Below are 25,678 nucleotides of genomic sequence, written 5' to 3'. Positions count from 1 at the left end.
CATCTAGACAAGTTACTCCACTAACAAAAAGATTATGACTCACTGAGAGATGATGGTTAGCATTTTTCAGCAATAAAGTATTTTTAAATTGAGGTACGTACATTGTTTTTGGCTTTTTTTAGACATAATGCTATAGCATACTTAATAGACTACAGTATAGTATAAATATAACTTTTATATGGAATGGGAAACCAGAACATTCGTTTGACTCACTTTATTGCAAAACTCACTTTATTGTGGTGGTCTGGAACTGAAACTGCAATGTGTCTGAGGCGTGCCCCAATGCTGCGAAGGAAGCCCATCTGTTTTCACATTTAGCCTTTAATTAACCATCCTTGGTCTTTCATTGTCTCTTTTAAAAGCATTACTTGCTTCTAGCAATAGCCATCCAATACTATTGTCTTTATAATTACCACTTCCTCATATTTCTCAATGCCCAACACCCTAGCCCTAATACCCCCGAGGTCATCGTCAGTGAAAACTTCAGTAATTGCTGTGCTGTCCTGTCCCTGTGCTGCATCTCTGGCCAGGGATGGGGTCCTCATTGCCAGTCAGGCAGCAGGTGATCTAGCTCCCAGATCCCATTTTAGCATCTGCTTTCTACGTTCCTGTCGCCAGCTGTCACCAGTTGGACTTTCCATGTAGCAATGCAGTAAGTTTCTAAGGGAGCATTCTCAGGACAGATAACCTGGAAGGGGAATGGAAGGAAGCAAGACTAAGTAAAGGAAGAACAGGATTCATGACAACGATGCTGACAAGCTTTTCAGAACTCAGGGGAACAGAGATGGGAACAGCCTTCAGGAAGAAGAGGCGCCTGGACAAGAATAACCTCGCTCTACCACAATTGTTCTCTTCATCTGCTGGTTAATAGGATTTGATTGCAAAATTTGTTCTGTAAAATAATCTTGCTGATATCTTGTCGATAAGACTTCTAGAAACATCTGAGCAAAAATGATTATTTCTTAATTTATCTATTATAACAAGAGATCCCAGACAGCTTAACTCATTGATTATAGTTCTGCTTTAATAGAGGAACATTTGAAAATACACAGATATCCAGGAAAAAAAAAAACAAAAAAAGGAAAGCAGTATGAAGTATTCCGAGCACAGTCGTGCTTTAGTTTGGGTCCTAAGTTTCTAATTGTAACACCAATCGTAGTTCTCAGCAAACATGGCCCACCAGCTCTCCCAGCACATCCAGTGGTAACAGTAGAGTGGTACACTTTACAGGGGACTTGTCAATTACCCACCCACTCTATAAATTTACCTGGTGTTTCATCTGGATTTTTCATAAGAAAAGGGGCATATCAATAAAATTCACAATCAGTGTCAGGTTTCTGAAGACTGGGGTGTGAAATATCACTTGTCAATTTGTTTCTCAGGCTGAATTTTTTTTTTAAACAGGTTAAGTTATTCTTTAAAGCCATTTTCTAGATGTGGGCAGTCTAGGTAATTTCATAGTGATGTTGGCTGAATACGATACAAAGGGAATGCAGGTATTTTCCAGGACAATAGGATAGGTGAAGGAAGCTTGAAGAATTCATGAAGAAAAAAAGGTGATAAAACCTAAACTTTTCTTTCAGATGTTTTTGAAATCCTATAAACCTTTTTTCATTCCAGAATGGATCATTTCACTCCGGTACATAAAACGTATAGAATGCATTGCCTGGCATCAAAATGGGAAACCCTCTCTTTCACAGAATGAAATTCTCTTCTGGTCCATCTTGGCCCAAGTCCTGGTTGTCTGAGGGCAGATTTCTCTTGAGAGGCCTAAAGTTGTAATAAAAAGCATCGTTTTCATCTACTGGTTGGTATTCCTGGTCAATTTCAGTGAGGAGGCCACTTCCAGAGCCACTTCCAGATCCTGAGCCAGAGCCAGAGCCAGATCCGGATCCAGATCCAGATCCAAAATAGTCCTCAGAGAGAGGGAAGATATCATTCAAGTTCTGGGATCCTGTCCTTCTGAAGTAAGAACAAAAAATGGAAAAGAAAAACAGTGAAGTTTGAGACATATGAAAGAAAATCATAAAAAATTTTTAAGGTAGAAAATTAATGCAGCCACCCAGTTGCTCAAATTAAAAGTTACACATTTCCCAGTTATTCAATGCTTTAAAACAAAAAACAAATCAATCAGGCCTTTCTACATGTTTGCCTAGACTTAACTCATTGCATTTATCTATCCACATCTACACATTGCAGACTCATATAAGCAATGCTAATTTTCTTATCGGTAGCATAGCAATCCTGTATTTGGTAAATTAAGAGGACATTTATTTAAAAAAAAAGATATATTTTCCCATTTTCTTCCCTTAAAGAAAGCACAAACAAGTAAGTCAGCCTAGATACATGACATTTTTCCCAAATTTAAAATTTCTACAAAACTTCTAATATTCACAGTGCTTCAACACAACTGAATCTAAAGAAATTCTTTGTGACAAGTTAAGCGTTATGTTTGCCACCGTATTAACATTCAATTTCCTCTCAAACAGTAAACGTATTGGGGCACCTGAGTGGCTCGGAAGGTTAAGCATCTGACTCTTGATGTTGGCTCAGGTCATGAACTCATGGTTCGTGAGATCGAGCCCTGCATTGGGCTCAGTGCTGACGGCACAGAGCCTGCTTGGGATTCTCTCTCTCCCCCGCTGTCTCTGCTGCTTCCCCACTTGTGCTCCCTGTCTGTCTCAAAATAAATAAATAAACTTAAAAAAAAAGTAAATATATTTATTCAGTTGGGTTCAGTTTGGTGGTTTAGAAGTCCACTCAGCACCAAAAGACCAGAGCCATGTCACTACCCCTCAGTGGTACAACAACACAACTAAATATCAGAGACAAAAACTGTGTTTCATAGTCTATGGGTCATTTTTTCCGTGAAGATAGTGAACCACAGGCCATACAACAGATTAGAGCATCATGCATGCATGACTTCAGTAAATATTGAACAGCGGATCCCTATTCTAAGTGCCTAGGATAGAATGGGGATGAACAGATGAGGTCCCTCCTCGAGAAATTTAGAACTTATTGGGGAAGACAGACCATAAAAAGTGAATAAATCAGGAAACTATGAGATGGTGCTAAATGCTATGCAGAGAAGTGAAATAGACTAATGTATGAAAGGGTGACCAGGTGGCTAGTTTAGACTGTGGGGTCAGGGAAAAGGGATCGGCACCGGAAAAGTGGAAACGCATGCGCACGCACACACACACACACACACACACAGAGTATCAAAAACATGGAACAATGAGGTCACCTAAAGAAAGTGTGCAGATAGAAAAGAGGCCCAGCACAGAGCCAGGGCCATATCAATATATTAAATATTGAACAGAGGAGAACGAATAGTCAGGGAAGTAGAAGAAAACTCAAGATAAGGTGGGGCCATGGAAGCCTAGAGAAGAAAGCATTTCCAGGGTGGGGGCATCAACTGTTTTGAAGGCAATTAAGAAGTTGAGAAAGCCAAACACAGAGAAGTAAAGAGTGGATGTGTTAACCAGGAGTAATTGTGACCTTACCAAACATTCTGAGGGGAAGGTAGAAATGAACGGAAGTACAAACAGAAGGGGTAGAGGGATGGGGAGACAGGAAGCATCCTTTTTGGTAAGTGTTACTGTGAAGAGGAGCAGAGAACGGGCAATAGCTGGACAGGATGCAGAGTCAAAGAAGGGATTCTAGCTAACTGCCTGAGATGCTAGAGAATTCTGCACCCCGGTGTAAACAAGATGCTGGTCTCACAGGAGTCACTGCAGAACTGAAGTCCTAGAAAAGGCGTGTAGAGGTAGGATCCCCAGAACAAGGAGGAGTGGCCCTAGAAGCTGCCACAGAGTCCAATCAGGAAACTCATCTCAATATTTAACACAGGAAACTACTTAATGTGTGATGGAAAAGCAGTGAAGCCAGATAGGGGATAGCGAGGAAACCCAGAGATGAGAGAAGATACTTCTCTCCCTGGGCTAAAGGGACAATGGAAGGAGGTGGATTTCCCTGAGCCCAGCTACGAGGGGTATCTGGTGGGAGCCGAAGTCATGGAGGAGACACAGTCCTGCCAGAGGTGCCACTCAAGGCAGGGACCGAGGAGAAGAAACATCCTGATCTCTCCCTGCCTCTCATGCTCTCTGGTCTCCTTTCTGTGCCTTCCATTGTCCAAACTCAGCCACAGATCAGGGAGCCTGAGAGATGCAGACCATGGGATGAGCCCTCACCCCTTACCCAATAGAGAGAAGGAAGAGGAAAGGAAAAAGAATGGATAGGAGGGCAAATGGGCCTGGGACTAACACAGAAGCAAGAACTGTTCACTCCTAAGTGTCTGGGGTCAGAGTGAGATGGAAAATTTCCCGGCTGAGGAAAGAGAAGATTGTAGAGACTTAAGGAGAGAAGAAATGGGGTAAAAATAGTTGTTTGGGAGAACTTGGGTTATTCCTCCAACATTTTAGCTTTAAATGAATTACTGTGGAAACTCAGAAGTTAAAATAATGGAGGATGCTACAAAATCAATTTCAAGCTTAATGCTGTGGACTAAAAGTAGAGGTACAGGAGGGGTGCCCGGGTGGCTCAGTCGGTTAAGTGGCCAACTTCAGCTCAGGTCATGATCTCGCGGTTCGTGAGTTCAAGCCCCACATCCGGCTCTGTGCTGACAGCTCAGAGCCTGGAGCCTGCTTTGGATTCTGTGTTTCCCATGCTCTCTGCCCATCCCAGTCCCCCTCTGCCTCCCCTTCCCCCTCCCCCCCACCCCCACGCTCTGTCTCTCTGACTCTCAATACTGAATAAAGGTACTGAATAAAGGTTATAAAAAAAAAAAAGAAAAAAAAAGGAAGTAGAGGCATAGGAGCAGGATTGCAGAGCGACATTTTGAGGATGGTGACGATGTAATCTCTTATGCAGTGAGTGCCAGCAAACGAAGAGGGTCGCCAGGACCTCCCCCCTGCCCCGCTGAGTGATGATGGCCTCACCTGGTTTGGGCATGATGACTTCCCTGGCTTTGAGGAGAGTAATTTTCTAGGGTTAATCTTCCAAGTCTGAAGATTAAACCTTTATGATAATCCTTTTCATAACGCATTTTTGCTACCTGTTATACGACTTTGCTGCTTACTAAAACAATTGATTCGAAGACAATTCCATTTTTGTTACTTATGAATTCCTATTGGATCTTTTTTGCAAGTTTAAATCAGGTTTTATTTCATCAAGAAGAGGTTTGGCTTTGTCTCTGATAAGCCATGGCCATTTATTCTTCTCTTCCCTAATTTCTTTTTTCATCACTACTATCTAATCTCAGGATATTTTATTTTATTTATTTATTTTTTTTTAATTTTTTTAATGTTTATTTATTTTTGAGACAGAGAGAGACAGAGCATGAACAGGGGAGGGGCAGAGAAAGAGGGAGACACAGAATCCGAAACAGGCTGCAGGCTCTGAGCAGTCAGCACAGAGCCCGACGTGGGGCTCGAACTCACGTACCATGAGATCATGACCTGAGCCAAAGTCGGACGCTTAATCGACCAAGCCACCCAGGCGCCCCTCTCAGGATATTTTAATAACCCCTATTAGCAATCATTCTGTATTCCTCCCTCTCCTCCAGCCCCTGGTGACCACTCATCTATTTTCCACCTCCGTAGAATTGACTATTCTGGGCATTTCATATGGATAGAATCATGCAAGGTGTGGCTTTTTGTGTCTGGTTTTTTTCACTTTGCATAATGTTTTCAGGATAGATCCATGTGATCGCACACTTCGTTCCTTATTTGGCCAAATAATAGTCCACTGTAGCGAAATACTGCATTTTATTTATGCACGCAGTTGCCAGACTCCTATTGGATTTTAATATATAACGTGCTCTATTTACATAAACAGAATAATGCTCAATCATTTCCAATACTTGTTAGTGAAAAGTAGTTGGTTTTTGTCTCTGCCACCACAAAAAGACCTTGCAAAAGTATGGATGAATCGTGCATTCTTGCGCATCTCACACACCAGTAAATACAGTATACGGCTTTACCGTGTACTGTGTGGCGAAAACCAAGCCACCAAGGCAAGAGCCTGAAGAAAAACACACTGGACAACCCTCCCATCTCCAAGCCAAGGTCTCAACAGGGGTCAGTGAAAGTAAGATCAGAGAAAGTTCACTTACAAAAAAGGGTCAGTCCTTGGAGGGAGGATTCTGTTGGTTTCATCTGGAAGCAGGTTGAACATTGGTCCTTTTTCATCAATGCAGTTTGCAGAATTACTCTCAGGATTACAGCGTACCCACTGGTACCTGGCCCTCCGCACAGGAGAACCTACCCCAAAAAAGGAACCCATGTGGTTACTAAGTACCTCTCACACAGCTTCTCATCGCTCTGTCCAGAAGGAATTGTTGATTAAATGAATTCTAAATTTGGTAGAAGGTAAGGTGTGGGCATGACCATAAATAGACCGTAAATAGAAAGACCATAAATAGAATAGCAGCATCCACCGGTGTGCCAGCCTTTTAGATACATTGTCCTCCCAACAACCCCATAAAGTAGCCCAGGGTTTAAGGTTAGAATAGGCTTGGGCAATCAGCCACCTGGAGTAAAGTCCCAGCTATGCTACTCGTGACCTGGGAAACCTTCACTTCCCTGAGCCCCCTCTGTGAAATGAAGATGCTAACAGCGTCATTTTTTCTCATAAGCTGGTCCTCAAAATTAAATGAGAAATGCATGTAAAGACGTTAACATAGTGCCAGGAACACAATAAACACTTGGTAGTGTTAACTATTATTTTTATACTATTCTCTCCACTTTACGCAAAGGAAAACTGAGGCCACACGGGTATTGAAGGGCCCAGTATTCAAACCCATATCTGACCCCCAAAGCCTGCCCCTTCTTAAAGAGATGAGTCAAATCACATTAAGAAAGATTAAGGAATACACCAAGTAGTACCTAAGACATTACAGGGCCCTAGTTCTTTAGGGCCATATGATGTTCTTAGGAGTGAAAAGTAAATAAAAACCTGCCCTCTTTCTTTGCCCTCAGATCCAGTCGAGATTTCAGAAGAACCAGGCTGTTCTATTCGCAGAGGGACAGACTGGTTGGAATACCCTAGTTTGTCACAGCTTCTTTTGAGTTTAGTTTCTACACAGAAGTCTCCAAATCTGGTGTTAGAAGGTCATACAAGAGATGCCTTATTAATTCATGAAATAAACTGTCTATTCTTCACTTTAGCAAGAATGGAAGCCCGATGGTGAGAAATACTTCCCCATACTCCAAAAGGTTCATCTCCTCCCCACCCGAAGCCCATGTTTTATTCACACAAGGGCAACTAATAATCACCTAGCAAGAAAGGGCTTGTCTAGAATCCTTGAAAAGCAGGAAAAGTGGTTTTAAAACCCAGTACATTGTTGTCTGTACAGATCAAAGTGGAAATGGTAACAACTATTTCAGAAAACAAACAAAAAACCCAGTGCTATGGACAATCACAGCAACTTTTTTTTTTTTTTTTTTTTGCAATAGTAAAAGATTGGAAAATTACATGTTAAAGTACAGCTATTAAAAGAATGAGGCAGGGGTGCCTGGGTGGCTCAGTTGGTTAAGCGTCCGACTCTTGATTTCAGGCCACGTCTTGTGGTTCGTGGGTTTGAGCCCCACGTTGAGCTCTGCACTGACAGTGCAGAGCCTGCTTGGGATTCTCTCTCTCTCTGCCTCCATCCCAGTTGCTCTCGCTCTCAAAACAAATAAATAAACTTAAAAAAAAAAAAAAAAAGAATGAGGCAGCTCTCTGGACACTGATATAGATTCTCCAAAGTAGATTATTAAGTTTAAAACAAAGTAAGGAACACTGTGCATTGTGTTAACATTTGTGTGTGTTTGTGTTTTGTTTTTTTTTAAATTTTTTTTTTCAACGTTTATTTATTTTTTTGGGACAGAGAGAGACAGAGCATGAACGGGGGAGGGGCAGAGAGAGAGGGAGACACAGAATCGGAAACAGGCTCCAGGCTCTGAGCCATCAGCCCAGAGCCCGACGCGGGGCTCGAACTCACGGACCGTGAGATCGTGACCTGGCTGAAGTCGGACGCTTAACCGACTGCGCCACCCAGGCGCCCCTGTGTTTTTAAGAATATATTTACATATATGCTTGCATATATGTATCTTGAACCTCTGAAAAGTTACACAACATACTGATTGCCTTTGTGGAGGGGATTGGTAGGCAGAAGACAGAGGAAGGAAGGACCCTGACTGCCCTCCCTCCTCTTGACACACTTCTGCAAGCCCCCTACAACAATTCATCTGCTTCCTGTCATCATAAATTAGTTTAGGGACGACTGGGTGGCTCAGTCAGTTAAGCCTCCAAATCTTGATTTTGGCTCAGGTCATGATCTCACAGTTCATGAATTTGAGCCCTGCATCAGGCTCTGTGCTGACAGCACGAAGCCTGCTTGGGATTCTCTCTCTCCCTCTCTCTCTTCCCTTCCTCTGCTCGCCCTCTCTCTCTCAAAAGTAAATAAATAAATAGACTTAAAAAATTAGTTTATATCTTCTATAATTTTACATAAATGGACTCCTACAGCAATTTGACAGTGTTTCCTGAGATTGTTTTAATTCAGGGACTAATGGAAAGGTGTCTTTACCTTTTACAGCACTCTCCTCTAGAAATGGGCAGTCTGTTTAGATATTCCTTACATCTAGACTGCTTTTGTTGCAATTTTTTAAAATAACACTTATGTTACAGGGCGCCTGGGTGGCTCTGTTGGTTAAGCTTCTGACTCTTGGTTTTGCCTCAGGTCATGATCTCATGGTTCGTGTGTTCGAGCCCCACATAGGGCTCCACGCTGACAGCATGGAGCCTGCCTGGGATTCTCTCTCTCTCTCTCTCTCTCTCTCTCTCTGCCCTTCCTCTACACTCTCTTTCTCTTAAAATAAATAAACTTAAATAACTTTATTTTTTAAAAGGAGAAAAGAAATATGAGCTTATTATAGGAAATTTTGAAAAATGTATTAAACAAAAAAAAAAAAAAAAGAAAAATGACCCCTAATCTCATTACCCAACATCCCCAGAGACCATGAACTTTGGAGTTTTGGGGTCACCCCCAGTATCTGTTTCTAGAAGAATATGCACAAACTATGTCCTGTTCTCTTCTGACAGCAACTATCAGAGGTTGATACCAAAGTCAAGTTCACTTTACCTCTCAATAGGATGGCCAAGGACTTTGTTCTTAAAAGACTGCAGAACCACAGAACTTTTTCAAAATGTCCTCTTTCTTTATGATTCTCTATCATGTCTATTTGTACTCAAATTTGTCCTAATAGCTCTGATTAACCAAGTTATTACATCATTAAGATATATGATACACATTTTATATCTATAAAGAGATATATAGATATAGGTAAAATACAATGTATAAAAGATACATGAAACTATTCACCTTAATACTATTTAAACCAGGGAAACAGGAAATAACTTGATCAATGCAGTTAAAAATCTCATTAGTCATTCATATGGGGGAATATTGACAAAAAAGTTAAAAAGTAGTGGTTATAGAAAAGACTATGTAACATCATGGGAAACTCTATATTTAAAAATGAGTGAAAAAGGCAGAACGCCATGCTGCATAGTAGTTGTTAATGCAACCGCATAAACAGATATTGGGGAGAAATTTGAGGAAATCCACAAAAATATAGTGATAGACTCTTTGGTGATTTTTTTCTCATTTTGTTTTATAAATTTCTATACATAACAATATTCCTTGAAAAATTAAAGACACTAATGTAAGAAAGTAAATATTCTCCCACTGGTTTGTTTGTTTGTTTGTTTGTTTCTTTCTTTCTTTCTTACCTTTGGAAATACTATCACAATTTTCCCCATGGTTCCTGAATATCGTTAACTGTATCTGGCCTGGGACAGCTAGTCATCCAAAATAGGTTAGTTCTGTCACTGTCTGGAGACTGGAGGTGAGGTAGCAAGATGACATCCAATGCCCCTTACTAGCTGTGTGACCTTGACCAACTTACTTAACCTCTGTGTAGCTCAATTTCTTCATCCATGAAATGGGAACAGTAATAGATCTGATAATGAGATATAAATGTTAGGTTCTTAGAATAATAACTAGCACCATGGTCAGAGCTCCTTAAACACTAGTTTCTCCGATGAGGAGGAGACCACAATGACCAATCTCTGCTAGTGGACAACTTATAAAGACATCAGAATTTAAACACTCATTCTACCATTTAGCATCTGTCTGATTCTCAATTTCTCATCTTTCAAAGATGAATAATAGTATCCCAAACAGTTCCTTTACAGTGAGATGAAAGTATGTAAAACATCTAGCACAAATCTTTGCACCTGGTATTGGTATGGTTTACCTTTCTCCTCTGATTCTTTCCTCAAGCAGCGTAAGTTTGGCATTGAGTGCTTGCTACTTAAAAGCCCTGCCTTGTAGGTGGGACTAAAAAAAAAAAAAAAAAAAATCCAACATGTCCAGCAGAGGGCGATGTCTTCACACTGTGTGCTGTCTAGAACAGCGCTGTCCAATAGAAGTGTTCAGACAACCATGTATGAAATATTCTTTCTTTTTTTTTAATGTTTATTTATATTTGAGAGAGACAGAGACAGATCGGGGGAGCGGCAGCCTGAAGCAGGCTTCAGGGTCTGAGCTGTCAGCACAGGGCCTGAACGGGGGCTCGAACTCACAGGATCATGACCTGAGCCTAAGTCCCACGCTTAACCCACTGGGCCACCCAGGCGCCCACATATGGAATTTTCAATGTCATAGTAGCTCTATTTTTTAAAGTAGAAAGAGACAAGTGAAATTAATTTCAAGACATTTCATTTAACCAATGTATTCAGATATTGCCATTTAACATATAAGCAATGTAAGTTCTTAATGAATATTTTACGTTTTTCTTTTCATGTAAGTCTGGGTGCATATTTTGCACTAACAGCACATTTCAGTTTGGATTCACCCCATTTCAAGCGCTCAGAGGCTATCATTTTGGGTATTGTAGATGTTTGCCTTCTCCTTTACAGGCAGCCGATGTGCTATCAAGCTGAGAGAATGTTTGCATAGATAGGAAGTTAAACAGAAAAGTAAAACTAAAACTTTACGGGGAAGCGTCCAGGTGAAAGACCCTATCATTTTGCTGGCATAATACAGCTTTCATAAACTCATGAAAACAAATTCTAAAATACAAAATTCCCCCCAGAATTCAGAGTCTCAGCTTTTAAAATTTATAAAGAGGGGCTTCTTGGGATGCCTGACTGACTCAGTGGGTAAAATGCATGACTCCTGATCTCAGGGTTGTAAGTTCAGGCCTCACACTGGGTGTAGGGATTACTTTAAAATAAAATATTAAAAAAAAAAAAGAGGGGCTTCTTTTGGGGGTTGATGAAAATGTTCTAAAATTGACTATAGTGATAGTTGCATATATCTGTGAATATAATTTAAAAACTTTGAATTGTACACTTTGAATGGATGAACTCTATGGTATGTGAATGCTATTTCAATAAAGCTGTTTAAAAACTCATAAAGAAATCAAAGGTAGAAGTCACCCCCCCCCCCAGAAAAGTGTATCTAATTTGGGATTGATAATTTTCAGTTGGATTAAAATAAAGAACATGGTTACAGACACGATGTTCCTGACATATCTGTTGAAGGGTGTTGGCAGGATGTGAATTCAACAGTTCCAGCCCCCGATGTTGTGGGAATATCTTGACTCCTATCTTGCTTGAGAGAAATGCCTCATGATTACTGATTACCATAATTGGAAAAAATAAAAGAGAGAACGCTAGTGGACACAAGGGTTATCTTCTCCAAAGGCCCCACCTACTGGATCTGCTGGTGAACTTTGTGGTAGATTCCAGGGAAAAGAAGGGTAAATGATTTAGAATCCTTTCCTCATTGCTTGCCACCCCCACATACACACAAAGTCACTAGTCCCACCTTATACAAAATGCTTTCTGTGAATGAACATTACCCCAGTAATCTCTCTGCATCTTTATATATTGTAGTACCAATTTTTCCCCAACATCATCACAATTTGCCAATTTCCTATACTTTTTTTTTTTAATTTTTTTTTCAACGTTTATTTATTTTTTGGGGACAGAGAGAGATAGAGCATGAACGGGGGAGGGGCAGAGAGAGAGGGAGACACAGAATGTGAAACAGGCTCCAGGCTCTGAGCCATCAGCCCAGAGCCTGACGTGGGGCTCGAACTCACGGACCGCGAGATCGTGACCTGGCTGAAGTCGGACGCTTAACCGACTGCGCCACCCAGGCGCCCCAGTCAATTTCCTATTCTTAATGGAGATCTGCTGCAGGTATGTTAGAGAAACTTAAGCAGAAACTGCCATGCGGAGGGTTAAAAAAAAAAAAAAAGGCCATTTTATTCGTTGTTTGGGTAGCATGGAAACAGACATCACTAAGTTGGAGTTGCTTCCTACTAGACAATCAATTCTACAAGATAGATAAGGTTCCCCCACCCTTGCCATGGCTTGCCACGGTTCCCAGTTTACTTTCAATTTCTCCCTCTCTATACCTCAGTTCGCTGGTAAACTTTATAGCAAGTTTACTACAGTCAAAACAAGGTTTTTTTGTTTTAAAGAAAGAAAAACTTGAGGCACCTGGCTGACTCAGTCAGTAGAACACGTTACTCTTGATCTCAGAGTTGTAAGTTCAAGTCCCACATTGGATATAGTGATTACTTAAAAATAAAAACTTTAAAAAGAAAGAAAAGATAAGAAGAGAAAAGATAAGATCAGTAAAGAAAAAAGAAAATCTCTACCTAGAAGACAGTCAAGTTGCAGTAGAAAGTTAACTCTGTCCTTGAAATCAGATGGCCACTTCTGGCCTAAAGTCTCAAAATATTTTGCAAGCAGTTGGTCTAAAAAGCAAATGAATCTTCTCTTCTATAAAGTGGTGTTAATTCCTCTTCATAGGAAATGTGATGATCATTTACGAGAGAATGTACATGAAATCACTTTACAATCAAACAGCAGCACACATGGGTGGAATCAATATCTACTGTAACCCAATAGTGTGGAGTGAACACATGATCTGGCCACAACTGCTCGTGGATTTTCCATTTTCTCTCTTTATGGGCATCTTTTAAAAAGAGGGGCAGGGCGCCTGTGTGGCTCAGTCAGTTAAGCGTCCAGTTCTTGATTTTGGCTCATGTCATGATGTCATGGTTTGTCAGATGACACCCCACAGAATGCGGAGTCTGCTTGGGACTCTCTCTCTCTCTCTCTCCCTCTGCCCCTCTCCACCCCACTCTCCTCTCAAAATAAATAAATAAACATGAAAAAAATTAAAAGGGGGGCAATAAAAGACTTTAGGATTCACAGACCTTATCAATAATCAATAATCCCCTGGAGCTCTACATTAAATCGATGGCCACCTGTGCTCTCTAGGGTCTCCCATGCGTTGCCAAATTTCCATTTCTTTGCCCCTAATAGACATGATTTTACATCATGTCTTTACTTGGGTTTGACTTATAGTAACTGATAGGGGCTGAGTTGTGTCCCTCAATTTGTGTGTCGAAGCCCTAACTCTCAATACCTCAGAATGGGGTTGTATCTGGAGATAGGGACTAAAAAGAGGTAATTAAGGTCAAATGAGGTCATATGGATATACCCTAATCCAATATGGCTGGGTCCTTATAATCCAATATGGCTGGTGTCTCTTATGAAGAAGAGATCTGGACACAGACACACACAGAGGAAGGACCATGTGAAGACACAGAGAGATGGGCATCTTCAAGGCAAGGAAAGAGGCTTCAGAATGAAACCAACCCCACTGACATCTTGATCTTGGACTTCTAGCCTCCAGAACTGTGAGGAAATAAACTTCTGTTGTTTAAGCCACACCAGTCTGGGATACTGGGCAGTCTTCGCAAACAAATACAGTAATCTAAGATGTTTTGAATATGTGCAGTAAAAGCAAGCCAAAAGCCTAGTTAATTTGATCAGTTCAGTCAAACCAGTGGTTTGAGTAAATATTTTTTAAAAGATGGAGGAAAAACACTGTCAGATCACACCTGGCATCACGTGGATGTGTGGTGAAATAGTGGCGTGGCTCTTTCCACTGCAGCCTTGAGCTTGCCGTCACTCGCACACACAGCCCCGGGTGGGCATCTGTTTCCCTTCCTATTGAATTTTTTTTTTAACGTTTATTTATTTTTTAGACAGAGAGAGACAGAGCATGAACAGGGGAGGGGCAGAGAGAGAGGGAGACACAGAATCTGAAACAGGCTCCAGGCTCTGAGCGGTCAGCACAGAGCCCGACGTGGGACTCGAACTCACGGACCATGAGATCGTGACCTGAGCCGAAGTCGGACGCTTAACTGACCGAGCCACCCAGGCGCCCCTCCCTTCCTATTGAGACGTGGGCACAAACCCTTCATTCCAACACCAAGTGCACTTCTCCTTTGGAAATACCCTAGTTTTTCAGTTCATTCATTCTCTCTTTCTTGGTTCCTTTTCCAACAAAGAGCCAAACCTACCAGGTGATGATATAAATGCTAGTACTTTGTACAGTTTCATCATGGTTTCTTCACTTCTTTCTGATGAATACCTACTACATAAGGAACGTTTTTGCTTTAATTCCAGTTTTACCTACTGAATCTTTGTGGGGAACGTGATATTTGGGGGAAATTCTGAATACGTAAAGACTAACTTAGCTCTTGCCAGGGTGGACTCCCCCCGCACCCCACCCCCTCTCCCCACCAACTGGTCACTCAAATCTGTGCTACAAATATAGACCTCATTACCCTGGATCTTGTCACAACACACTAGGGAATTACCTCGTCAAGCTGAAGATTTTCCCTAAAAGACCCAAGCCTGTTCCCTACAATCAATAATGTTTTATACTGTAAAAAATAAATAGATTTGGGGCTCCTGCGTGGCTCAGTTGGTTAAGCATCCAACTTCAGCTCAGGTCACGATCTCGTGGTTTGTGAGTTCGAGCCCCGCCTCGGGCTCTGTGCTGACAGCTCAGAGCCTGGAGCCTGCTTCGGATTCTGTGTCTCCCTCTCCCTCGGCCCCTCCCCCACTTGTGCTCTGTCTCTCTCCGTCTCTCAAAAATAAATAAATGTAAAAAAAAATTTTTTTTAAATAAATAGATTCATAAAAAAGTTTCAGCAACACTACTTGCTGTTATTTTCTTCAATAAATGCATAAGAAGAAGAAAATAACTTTATAAATTTCCAGTACATGACGAACATATCTGAGATTCCCTATATGATTTCATTTCCACCAAAAGTAAAAACAAGACCATTAGAGTCACTTTGAAGAAACAAATCCGGGACATGTATGTCACTAGGAGTCAGTATTTCCTGTGCAATTTGGGGAACCTTAAATGTGTTTCTACCATAAACTCTCCCATCTATTTATCAGGTAATGACCTTCTGCCTTGTTTAGACATGATCCCTTATTTACCAAAGGAGAAGAAATTGTATCTTTCCTACAAACTGTTAATTTTCGTTGTCTTAGTCATTAAGACTTTAAGTTGTTTCAGTCTGACTAAACAACCCTGGATCATAGAGAAATCTAACAAGAAATTTCCAGATGTAATGTCTCTCTGAGCAACAGCACAGATACTAAAATTCTTCGGCCTCTTTATAAACTCTGAGAGGGCTTGTACTATGTCTAGCCATAATTGAATTTTCACTAAGAACCAAGTTTTTTTTTAAAAAGGAAAAAAAAAAACAAATTTACTCTGATTTCTACAATTATATCATTTCCCACTGTTAGAGTAATTATGACACCACCATAATATAGGAAAACTTGGGACTGATAGAAACCCTAAGGGATAGGCATTCAACAGTGCCACTTTCTCCATAGACACATAGGTATTTTTCTATATTACTTTCTTGAATTTCTGAAAGTTTATAAACTAGGGGTGCCTGTGTGCCTCCGTCAGTTAAGTGTGGGACTCTTGATCTCGACTCAGGTCATGATCTCAGGGTTCCTGGGATAGAGCCCTGCATGGGACTCTGTGCTGACAGCGCTGAGCCTGCTTGGGATTCTCTCTCCCTCTGTCTCTCTCTCTCTCTCTCTCTCTCTCTCTCTCTCAGTAAAAGAAAATATACATTTAAAAAAAGTTTATAAACTATACCTTTTCATCCCAAAATAAAAGAGCACGTTTCAACCATTGTGAGAGCTTACAAGGCCACACCTGCCTCCAGAGCCTCATCCTTCTTGGTACCAAACTTAACCAAACTCACATTAAGGAGTTTAGCCACCCCAAATACTTTTTCCTTGCATACTTTCTCCCACAATACATTCTGTATCTTAAGGTGAATATTATCATTTGTGGGAAACATGGGGCTTACAAAGATTACAGCGGGGAGCAGGGGGTGCAAGTTTCCCAGGTCTTACCTTGAACCGAAGAATCAAAAACCAGGAGGAGGGCAAGAGCCAGGACAAACGTAGTGCCCTGGAGGAGCCGTTGCATCGTGACCAGCTCACTTCGGTCCTGCTGCCTGGACACCAACTTCACGATTAGGAAATGTAGCAGGGTGCACTCTGTCCCTTTTAGAAAAAGTTCCAAAACCTCAAACCCTGCCCAGAACACACGTCACAATTTCCTGAACAAATAGAAAGAGATCCACATCAAAACCCAGAAAGATTAAAAAAAAAAAAAAAAAAAGACAGCAAAATAACTATTCATACCCATTATGAAACTGCACTGAACTCTCCCCAGGTCTGCTTTTTCAAAAGTTTTGTTGCTTCACACTTGCCTGTTAGAAATTGTTTTCCCACTAAAACAGTAGAATCAGCATTCAGTAGAGTCGGTTTTTCCTCTCCTCAATTAGCAATCTGAACACAAGATTTTTAACATAAAGAGTCCACTGCCCTGTGGATGAGGGGGAGCTGGGCACTGCCTTTTCATACTGAGGACCTTCAACATAAAATGTTAATTTTCCTTTCTGTCAGGAGTAGCACAAGTCACTGAGTCGAGCTCGAGAGGTAAGAGTTCAAAGCTGAGTTCTCATCTACAAAAAAAGTGTTCTCCGGTTTCAGAGAACAGGTTTCTTATTGGACTCTGTTGCTTCCATTGGATCGATCCCTGGCTCTCCCTCTTCCTCAAGAATGGAGCGAGGATTTCTGGTTACCAAGCACTTGGGCACAACAGAAAAACGACTTTGCACTTCTCTGCCCCTCCACACCAAGTATTTCTTACGATGCAATTGCATTTATGCTTTCACCTTTTCTCCTGGTAAAAGTTTCCACCTTGAATTTGGGGTTCTCTGGCCTTGAATGAGCTGGGCATCAGAAACAAGGTGTGTTGTGTCCGCCCAGTGGGCTGCTGGAGCTCATGCTGCGCTGCCCCCTGTAACTAAAGGAGTGGCTGTTTCTCAGGTCCTGGGAATCGTGCATAGACTTCTGGGGGACTGAGGAACACCGGGTAGAGGCTCCACGTTAAAGTTGCAGGACAGACATAACAGTTGAACACGTGTTCTCGCCTGGGGGCACACACTGTTGCCTTCTATTCAAGGTTCAACCACTCTCCATTTCCACATGCCTGTCCCTACAGCCCCCACTTTCCATTTTCACCCTCACTGTTGTCGGTCCTTTGACAGGAGGGAGGGGTTTCCGTTTTCTTGTTTTCAGCTTCCTGCTGATTCCTTTACCATTTCCTGCTAAGGACAGGCCTCACAATCTAATCGCTGAGTAGCTGTGGTCCAAGTCCACAAGAGCTATGAAGAATGCACATCTTGACGGTCCTCAGAACCATCTGGAAGTGAGGCCAGGGACCCCTCTTTAGCTGTACCCAACCCCAAAACTCACAAACCTAGTGAGTTCCCCAGTATGGAATATTGGTTTCAGCTTGAAATAACAGCCCTCATCTCTGGTCTTTTTTAACCCTATCCCCCAATTTAAAGCCCTGGCCCGAAAACGATAGCTCCCGTAAGCCCTGCAAAACCACAGAACTGCTTAGAGCTCCTGATTGAAAATGATCATTTTGGAGGCCTTTTTCCTTTGGGTATTTCATTTTTTCCTTCTCTGGGTCATGGTGATTTTTTTTTTTTTTTAATGGTGCCGCATTCTCAACCATCTGCTCTTCTCCCGCTACGCTGACAACCAACAGTTTCTTTTCCCAAACAGCCTTCCTCCAGTTTCATTTCCCTAGGCTTCTTTAAGCTGCAGAGGAGCAGGACAAATGCATGTGGCATCCAGAAGTCCTGGGTCCTAACTTGACTCCCTCACTTAGCAGCTGAGGGACGTTGGGCCCCCTGCTCTGGTTCTGACAATGGTGAGGGGAACCAATGAGAGGGTGCCCGAGGAAGCTCACGGCATACCCTATGAGGAGTGCGTTAGCGGCGCCCCTCTGGGCTGGGGACCTACCATTCTTCTTGCCCCAAATTTCCTCCATTAACCAAAGAGGATCTTTATCTGTCCCTAAACCTTACCCTCTACAATAAGCCTGTTCTCCATAATTTTAAAAGGGAAATTCTGTTCTGGACTTCATTCTTCAGTTACCAGGCAACCTTAAATGCATCTGTTTTATTTCACACGCAATTGATTTTCCCGTAGCGTGGGCATCTTCATGCCTTAACAATCACCTGGAACAGGACACACACCAGTTCCACATCTAAAAAGTAATGTACCCCGCCTCCTCCCCTCTTCACATAAACATGACTTTTCACCAGGGTGCCTGGGTGGCTCTGTTGGTTAAGCATCTGACTTTGGCTCAGGTCATAATCTTGAGGCTCAGGGGTTCGAGCCCCATGTTGAGCTCTGTGCTGACAGCTCGGAGCCTGGAGCCTGCTTCCGATTCTGTGTCTCCCTCTCTCTCTGCCCCTGCCCATACTCCGTCTCTCTTTCTCAAAAATAAACAAAATATTAAAAACAACAACATGGCTTCCCACTAGCTATTGGTTTCAGGGTGGTCTTTTTAAAAGCAGATCTGTTTTGGGGCACCTGAGTGGCTTAGTCAGTTAAGCAACTGCTTTTTTCTTTTTTTTAATTTAATTAATTAATTAATAAATTTACATCCAAGTTAGTATTCAGTGCAATAATGATTTCAGGAGTAGATTCCAGTGATTCATCCACTATGTGTAACACCCCATGCTCATCCCAACAAGTGTCTTCCTTAATACCCCTTAATATCCCACCCACAACCCCTCCAGCGACCCTCAGTTCTCTATATTTAAGAGTCTCTTATGTTTTGTCCCCCTCCCAGTTTTTATATTATTTTTGCTTCCCTTCCCTTATGTTCAACTGTTTTGTATCTTAAATTCCACATATAAGTGAAGCCATATGATATTTGTCTTTCTCTGATTAATTTCGCTTAGCATAATACCCTCTAATTCCATCCACATTGTTGCAAATGGCAAGATTTCATTCTTTTTGATTGCTGAGTAATACCCCATTGTGTGTGTGTGTGTGTGTGTGTGTGTGTGTGTATATACACCACATCTTCTTTATCCATTCATCCGTTGATGGACATTTGGGTGCTTTCTGTACTTTGGCTATTGTCAATAGCACTGCTATAAACATTGGGGTGCATGTGCCCCTTTGAAACAGCACACCTGTATCCTTTGGATAAATACCGAGTAGTGCAATTGCTGGCTCATAGGGTAGTTCTATTTTTAACTTTTTTTTTTTTTAACGTTTATTTATTTTTGAGACAGAGAGAGACAGAGCATGAACGGGGGAGGGTCAGAGAGAGGGAGACACAGACTCTGAAACAGGCTCCAGGCTCTGAGCTGTCAGCACAGAGCCGACGCGGGGCTAGAACTCATGGACCGCAAGATCATGACCTGAGCCGAAGTCAGCCGCTTAACTGACTGAGCCACCCAGGCGCCCCTATTTTTAACTTTTTGAGGAACCTCCATACTGTTTTCCAGAGTGGCCGCACCAGCTTGCATTCCCACCAGCAATGCAAAAGAGACCCTCTTTCTCCACATCCTCCCCAACATCTGTTGTTGCCTCAGTTGTTAATGTTGGTAATTCTGACTAGTGTGAGGTGGTATCTCATTGTGGCTTTAATTTGTATCTCCCTCCTTTGGGGCACAATGATATCAAAGAAGTTGAATCAGAGGCAACTGGGTGGCTCAGTCGATTAAGCGTCCTGATTTTTTATTTTGGCTCAGATCATGACCTCACGGGTGGTGGGTTGGAAGCACAGGTGTCAAGCTCTTTGCTGACAGCATGGAGCCTGCTTGGGATTCTCTCTCTCCCTCTTTCTCTCTCTGCCCCTTCCCAGGTTGTGTGCTCTCTCTTGCTCTCTAAATAAAGAAAGAAAGAAATAAAGAAATAAATAAACAAACTAACAAACAAACAAACTTAAAAAAAAAAAGAGAAAGTTGAATCAGAGATCAGCACTTAAGAACTGCCTGATAAAAGTAATTCACCTCAAGGCAATGTGGCTGGAAATATCAAAGATTCGTACAAACAGTAGTTAGGAAGGCTGAAAGAAAAGAACATCTGTGGGTTAAGTAGATAGTGCAACCTCATCACAAATGTAATGAGCATGAGTTTCTTTTCAGATTTTAGAGTATCCATGGAGGTATTGATACTTCTAGCTCATGGGGGTAAGAATGAGTTCCCTTCCACTCTTTTTAAAAACTTGAAAATAAGAAAATGAGGCTCCCTTCAAACAAACTTATAATAATGAACTGGAGGAAAGACATGCAAATTCATGTCTAAAGAGGTGAAGAGAAGAGGTCTTGTCCTCAAAATCAAGTCAGTCTTCCCCAAGGCCCATCCTACTTTAAAGACCAAAGTGAAATCTCCTTGAATTGGACCAAAGGGCATTTCCCCAAGGGGGGATGGGATGGTCTCTCCTTCCTGGCTGGTGGGAATATAGGCAGAACAATTCAGCGAAATTCCTATTTCAAGGGACTCCCAATGTAGTTTTCAGATAGGATGGGGCTAGTGGGGAGAAAAGAAAAGACCGTTAGGGGCAAGCAAGAGCTTGCTCAATAGATCACTATTCAAAACCACACTCTTGAACTTGTAGGGCTTGCAATCAAGATCTTCCTCGTTCTGTATGACCAGAAGATCCTCATCCCAGAGGCCTTTCTGGATATCATCGTGGTGATTGGGAGGGAATCAGGGCCCAGCCTAACTAGCCCACCCCAGCTCACTGCCAAGAACCATCCTCCCATCACTCAGAACTGCACTGTCCAACATGGTAGCCCTACGTGGTTAGTAAGCACCTGACATGTGCTAATCTGAATTGAGATATGCTCTATTTGTAAACTATACATTGGATTTAAAAGATATATTAAGGAAAAAATGTAAAATCTTATTAATAATTTTTATATTGATTATGTTGAGGTATTTTGAATATATTGGGTTAAAATATATTATTAAAATTAATGTTGCCTGGTTTGTTTTACTTTTTTAAAATGTGGCTACTAGAAGATGTAAAATCACACATAGTGACATACATTTGTGGCTATGGAGGGGAGGAAAAATGTCCTACTAACCTTCAAGAGTCTTCCAGCTGGTCTAAAAGTTACATTGACATGAAACAAATTAATGGGGAGGAAAAAAACCCAAAGTTTAATTATATGCACATGGGGTCCAATAATGAACTGAGACCCAAAGCAGGCAGTTTTCATACTTTTTAGACAAAGAGACAATAAATCTGTGAGGAAGTGACAATACAAAGAAAATTTAACTTTGGGAGCTTCAATTAGTAAGGAATACTAAACAGAATTTTAGTTTAGGCTGTAAATTAGTAAAAAGTAACAAGGAGTGTTTATACAGCCTTCTTGGATCTAAATTTCCCATATCGGAATGCAAACTGGTGCAGCCATTCAGGAAAACAGTATGGAGTTTCCTCAAAAAATTAAAAGTAGAACTACCCTATGACCCACCAATTGTACTACTAGGTATTTATCCAAGGGATGCAGGTGTGCTGTTTCAAAGGGGCACATGCACCCCAATGTTTATAGCAGTGCTATTGATAATAGCCAAAGTACAGAAAGAACCCAAATGTCCATCGACAGATGAATGGATAAAGAAGATGTGGTGTGTGTGTGTGTGTGTGTGTGTGTGTGTGTACATACACACACACACACACACACACACACACACACAATGGAATATTACTCAGCAGTCAAAAAGAATGAAATCTTGCCATTTGCAACACCGTGGATGGAACTGGAAGGTGTTATACTAAGCGAAATTAGTCAGAGAAAGACAAATATCATACGATTTCACTCATATGTGGAATTTAAGATGCAAAACAGATGAACATAAGGGAAGGGAAGCAAAAATAATATAAAAACAGGGAGGAGGACAATACATAAGAGACTCTTAAATATAGAGAACAAATAGAGGGTTTCCAGAGGGGCTGTGGGTCGGGGGATGGACTAAATGGGTAAGGGGCATTAAGGAAGACACTTGTTGGGATGAGCACTGGGTGTTATACATAGGGGATGAATCACCAGATTCTACTCCTGAAATCATTATTGCACTATATGCTAACTAACTTGGATGTATTTTAAAAAATAATTAATTAATTAATTAAAAAATAAATTTCCCATATCTCGTGATAAGGATGTCTACCTCTTGGCACAGGGAGGGTACATTTCACATGGGAGATTTCTTTCTTTCTGCTGGGGGTGGGCAGAGTGTTTTTTGTTTTTTTGTTTTTTTTTTTTTTTTTAGTGTTTATTTATACCGAGAGAGAGAGACTGTGCACGCAAGCCTGTGTGATAGCGGGGGAGGGGCAGAGAGAGAGGAGAGAGAGAGAATCCCAAGCAGGTTCTGAGCCGTCAGTGCAGAGCCCAATGCGGCATGTGATCTCGTGAACAATGAGATCATAACCTGAGCCAAAATCAAGAGTCAGGATGCTTAACCAACTGAGTTACCCAGGTGCCCCTGGCAGAATGTTTTTTTTACATTGACTCTCTTAAGTGACTTTTATTTAAAACAATCAATATGTCAAAGTGGCACATTTGGGGGTGGCCTGCCCTTGGCCCCTACACTTGCATCGTATTTCTATTATTGGACAGTGTTGGCATAAAAAAAAATGATGGCTCTTTTAAGATCAAGGAAAATTTGCGTTAGAAGGGAGATACATAACCTGAAAGTGTGCTTGCATGGAAAATGTTCCCTAAAGTGGCAGCTCTCAATGAAAAACACTCAAACTTTACTTAGAAAGAACTCATACAACCCAAAGTATCCACTGTTGGCCGTTTCATTAGGACATGGGTTCCATGGGTAAGGACCTCATGTGCATTAATTCACTTGCTTCTTACAACTACCCTGTGAAGTAGGCATCATTTGTATACTTATTATACAGATGAGGAAACTGAGGCACAAGGAGTTTTAATTGCAGGTGGGATTTGACTTTTGGCAATCTGACTTCAGACCCTCTTTCTTGTTCTGTGACCCCTCACATGAGTTCTCCTTTCTGGATGTACTTTCTGCAGGGGATCTTTTCTTTGTCAGTGTTATTTCCCCAGAAAGCCCACCCCACCTCTGCCCTGGCGTTAAAAAAACCCAAAACACTCCTGTCTGTCATGAGTAGGGAAAGCCCTTCCCTAGAATCACAGGGCCTAGAATCCTGCCATTTGGGCAAAATCAAGTGTCTGACTCAAATCCCTCCTTTTTAGCAACTCAGTGGATTGTGAGAACAGTTTTACGTTTCTGGCCCCTACAGCCTAAAGGCTTGGAAACTTTGCTAAGTTGTAACTTTTAAACGTTTGTCAAAGACCGTTTTGGGTTGGGTTGTTTTTTTTTTTTTTTTTTTTTACCTTTTGCATAATATTTCCCAAACCTTCCCAAAGTGACAGTTGGCTGCTCACGGATGTTCTGAACCTCAGCTAAGGAAATACTCTCAGGAGCGGCCAAGAGGGCCCTCAGAGCACACTTCCCACAGAGGGGAGACGACGGTTAAACGCTGGTCAGAGGAAGCTTTTTGCCTCTTTTGCCTCATTTTCTCCCCCCTGACTGAAGGCCATGCTCTTGCCTTCTTTTCCTCAGAAACCACAGCAGTGGTTTTGCCTTTGGTTTTTAAAAGTCCCAATAATAAGATTAATTAACTTGTTCACCCCAGAAAAATGCTGTAACTGCCATCTTATTTTTTTGTGAGGTTATTATTATTATTACTATTATTGTTATTACTATCATGACTACAAAGGGCACTCACGGAGCGAGGGGCCAGGACACCAGAGAGCAGTCAGATGTTGGCTGCCTTTTTTTACAGAGGAGGCCGCTGAGGCCCTGGGAGTACGTGCTCCCTCAAGGCCGTGTCCCAGTTATGAGAGAGCCTGGGTCACAGCAGATTTCCGTTGACCCAGAGGTTTGGGCAGAGTGGTCCCCAGGGGCGGATAAGTCACCCCACCCAACAGAGCCACCAGCATGTGATTAGCATAAGAAGACCTCCTTCCTCCCTTTGGCCCTTTCTCAGACTTCTTATCTTTCGGGTGGCCCCTTCCTGATGTTTGTGTTGGATTTTGTTTCTTTGAGAATTTAGCTATTCCTGCTGCCTAAAACACGCTATTCTCAGATATCCGCCTGGCCAAATCCCTTACCTTTTTCAAGTCTTGACTCAAATCTGACCTTTTTTTTTCCCCTTAAGTAAACCCTATGCCCAACGCCCACCATGGGGTTTGAACTCACGATCCCAAGATCAAGAGTCACATGCCCTGCCGACTGAGTTAGCCAGGTGCCCCAAATCTGACCTTAAGAAGGCCACCCCTGTCCCCCGTTTAATACTGCAGGCTCCCCGGGGCGTCTGGGTGGCTCAGTTGGTTGAGTGTCTGACTTCTGCTCAGGTCATGATCTCATGGTCCGTGAGTTTGAGCCCCACATGGGGCTCTGTGCTGACAGCTCAGAGCCTGGATCCTGCTTTGGATTCTGTCTCCCTCTCTCTCTGCCCTGCACCCCCCACCCCATTCATGCTCTGTCTCGGTCTCAAAAATAAATAAATGTTAAAAAAAAAAAGTTAAAAAAAAATACTGCAGGCTCCCCCCACACACCCTGCAACCCGACCCTCTTCCTTTTCTTTTTTCTATAACATTTATGAATTCATCATCCGCCTTCCCCACTAGAATGTGAGCTCTGTGAGGATAGGGATCTTGTTTGCAGATAGACCCCAAACACGAGAAAGAACCCGTGGTCACAGTAGATGCTCTATAAATACTGTTTGCAATGGGAAATGTTCAAAGCTGTTCTCCACGTTCATCAGCTCAGACTGTAAGAATCTCAGGGCAAGGCCCTTGCAGTGCTGAGCATATAGGCAGGCCTCCCTCAGGTTGAAGGTCGAGCCTAATCTGTATAACTATGTCAGGAGAGAGATCTTAGGCATTACTTTATTTCCCTACTTCTTTACACTTTTATTTCATTTCTAAATGTTCTGGTACATGGAAATAGCAAATTAAGGTAAAATAAAATTCTGAGGAAGGAGAGAGCCTGGAAAACACTGAACGCTTTTCTCAGAAACGTGGACAGGAAACCAGGCTAGTGGGAAGGGGCCAGGGCCCTCTTGCTTCACAGAGGAACAGGCTCAGAGAGGTTTTGAGACATCGTAGGACTGTTTTACAGCGCGTGAAAGAATGGGCTCATCAGCAGTTTCCCATCTCTACAGGTGACAGAAACAAGAGAAAATGTGCCTATTTCTAAGCAAGTTCAATGAAATTTAGAAAGAAGGCTGTCCTTAGAAGGAGATACAATAGAACCAGGGGAAACTTGCGATGTCCAACCTTAAAGTAATCTTTTGGGTAAAAAAAAAAAAAAAAAAAAAAAAGCAAAGAGGGGCACCTGGGTGTCT

The 25,678-nt window shown here is 41.9% G+C and overlaps 1 protein-coding gene across 1 annotated transcript; it reads right to left on the bottom strand.

Moving 5' to 3' along the window:
* Positions 1–1,003: 1,003 nt before the first annotated feature.
* Positions 1,004–21,038, bottom strand: SRGN (serglycin). Its single transcript, XM_040485228.1, has 4 exons — positions 21,026–21,038; positions 16,318–16,417; positions 6,116–6,263; positions 1,004–1,962 (listed from the first exon to the last, which is right to left on the bottom strand). The coding sequence occupies exons 2-4, from the start codon at positions 16,391–16,393 to the stop codon at positions 1,695–1,697; spliced, it is 492 nt and encodes a 163-aa protein (XP_040341162.1). The 5' UTR covers positions 16,394–16,417; positions 21,026–21,038; the 3' UTR covers positions 1,004–1,694.
* Between the last annotated feature and the right edge of the window lie 4,640 nt (positions 21,039–25,678).

This window comes from Herpailurus yagouaroundi, unplaced genomic scaffold, assembly GCF_014898765.1.
Source record: "Herpailurus yagouaroundi ecotype Mexico unplaced genomic scaffold, PumYag 163, whole genome shotgun sequence".
Lineage (NCBI taxonomy): Eukaryota > Metazoa > Chordata > Mammalia > Carnivora > Felidae > Herpailurus > Herpailurus yagouaroundi.
This window is presented reverse-complemented; position numbering and strand designations above follow the sequence as displayed.

Excerpts from the sequence above, each read along its gene's own strand:
- SRGN (XM_040485228.1), bottom strand. The coding sequence starts at position 16,393 with ATGCAACGGCTCCTCCAGGGCACTACGTTTGTCCTGGCTCTTGCCCTC. Across the intron at positions 6,264-16,317 it reads TTTTGATTCTTCGGTTCAAG|GTTCTCCTGTGCGGAGGGCC; the intron begins GTAAGACCTGGG and ends TTTTTGGGGTAG. Across the intron at positions 1,963-6,115 it reads CCAAGGACTGACCCTTTTTT|AAGGACAGGATCCCAGAACT; the intron begins GTAAGTGAACTT and ends TTCTTACTTCAG.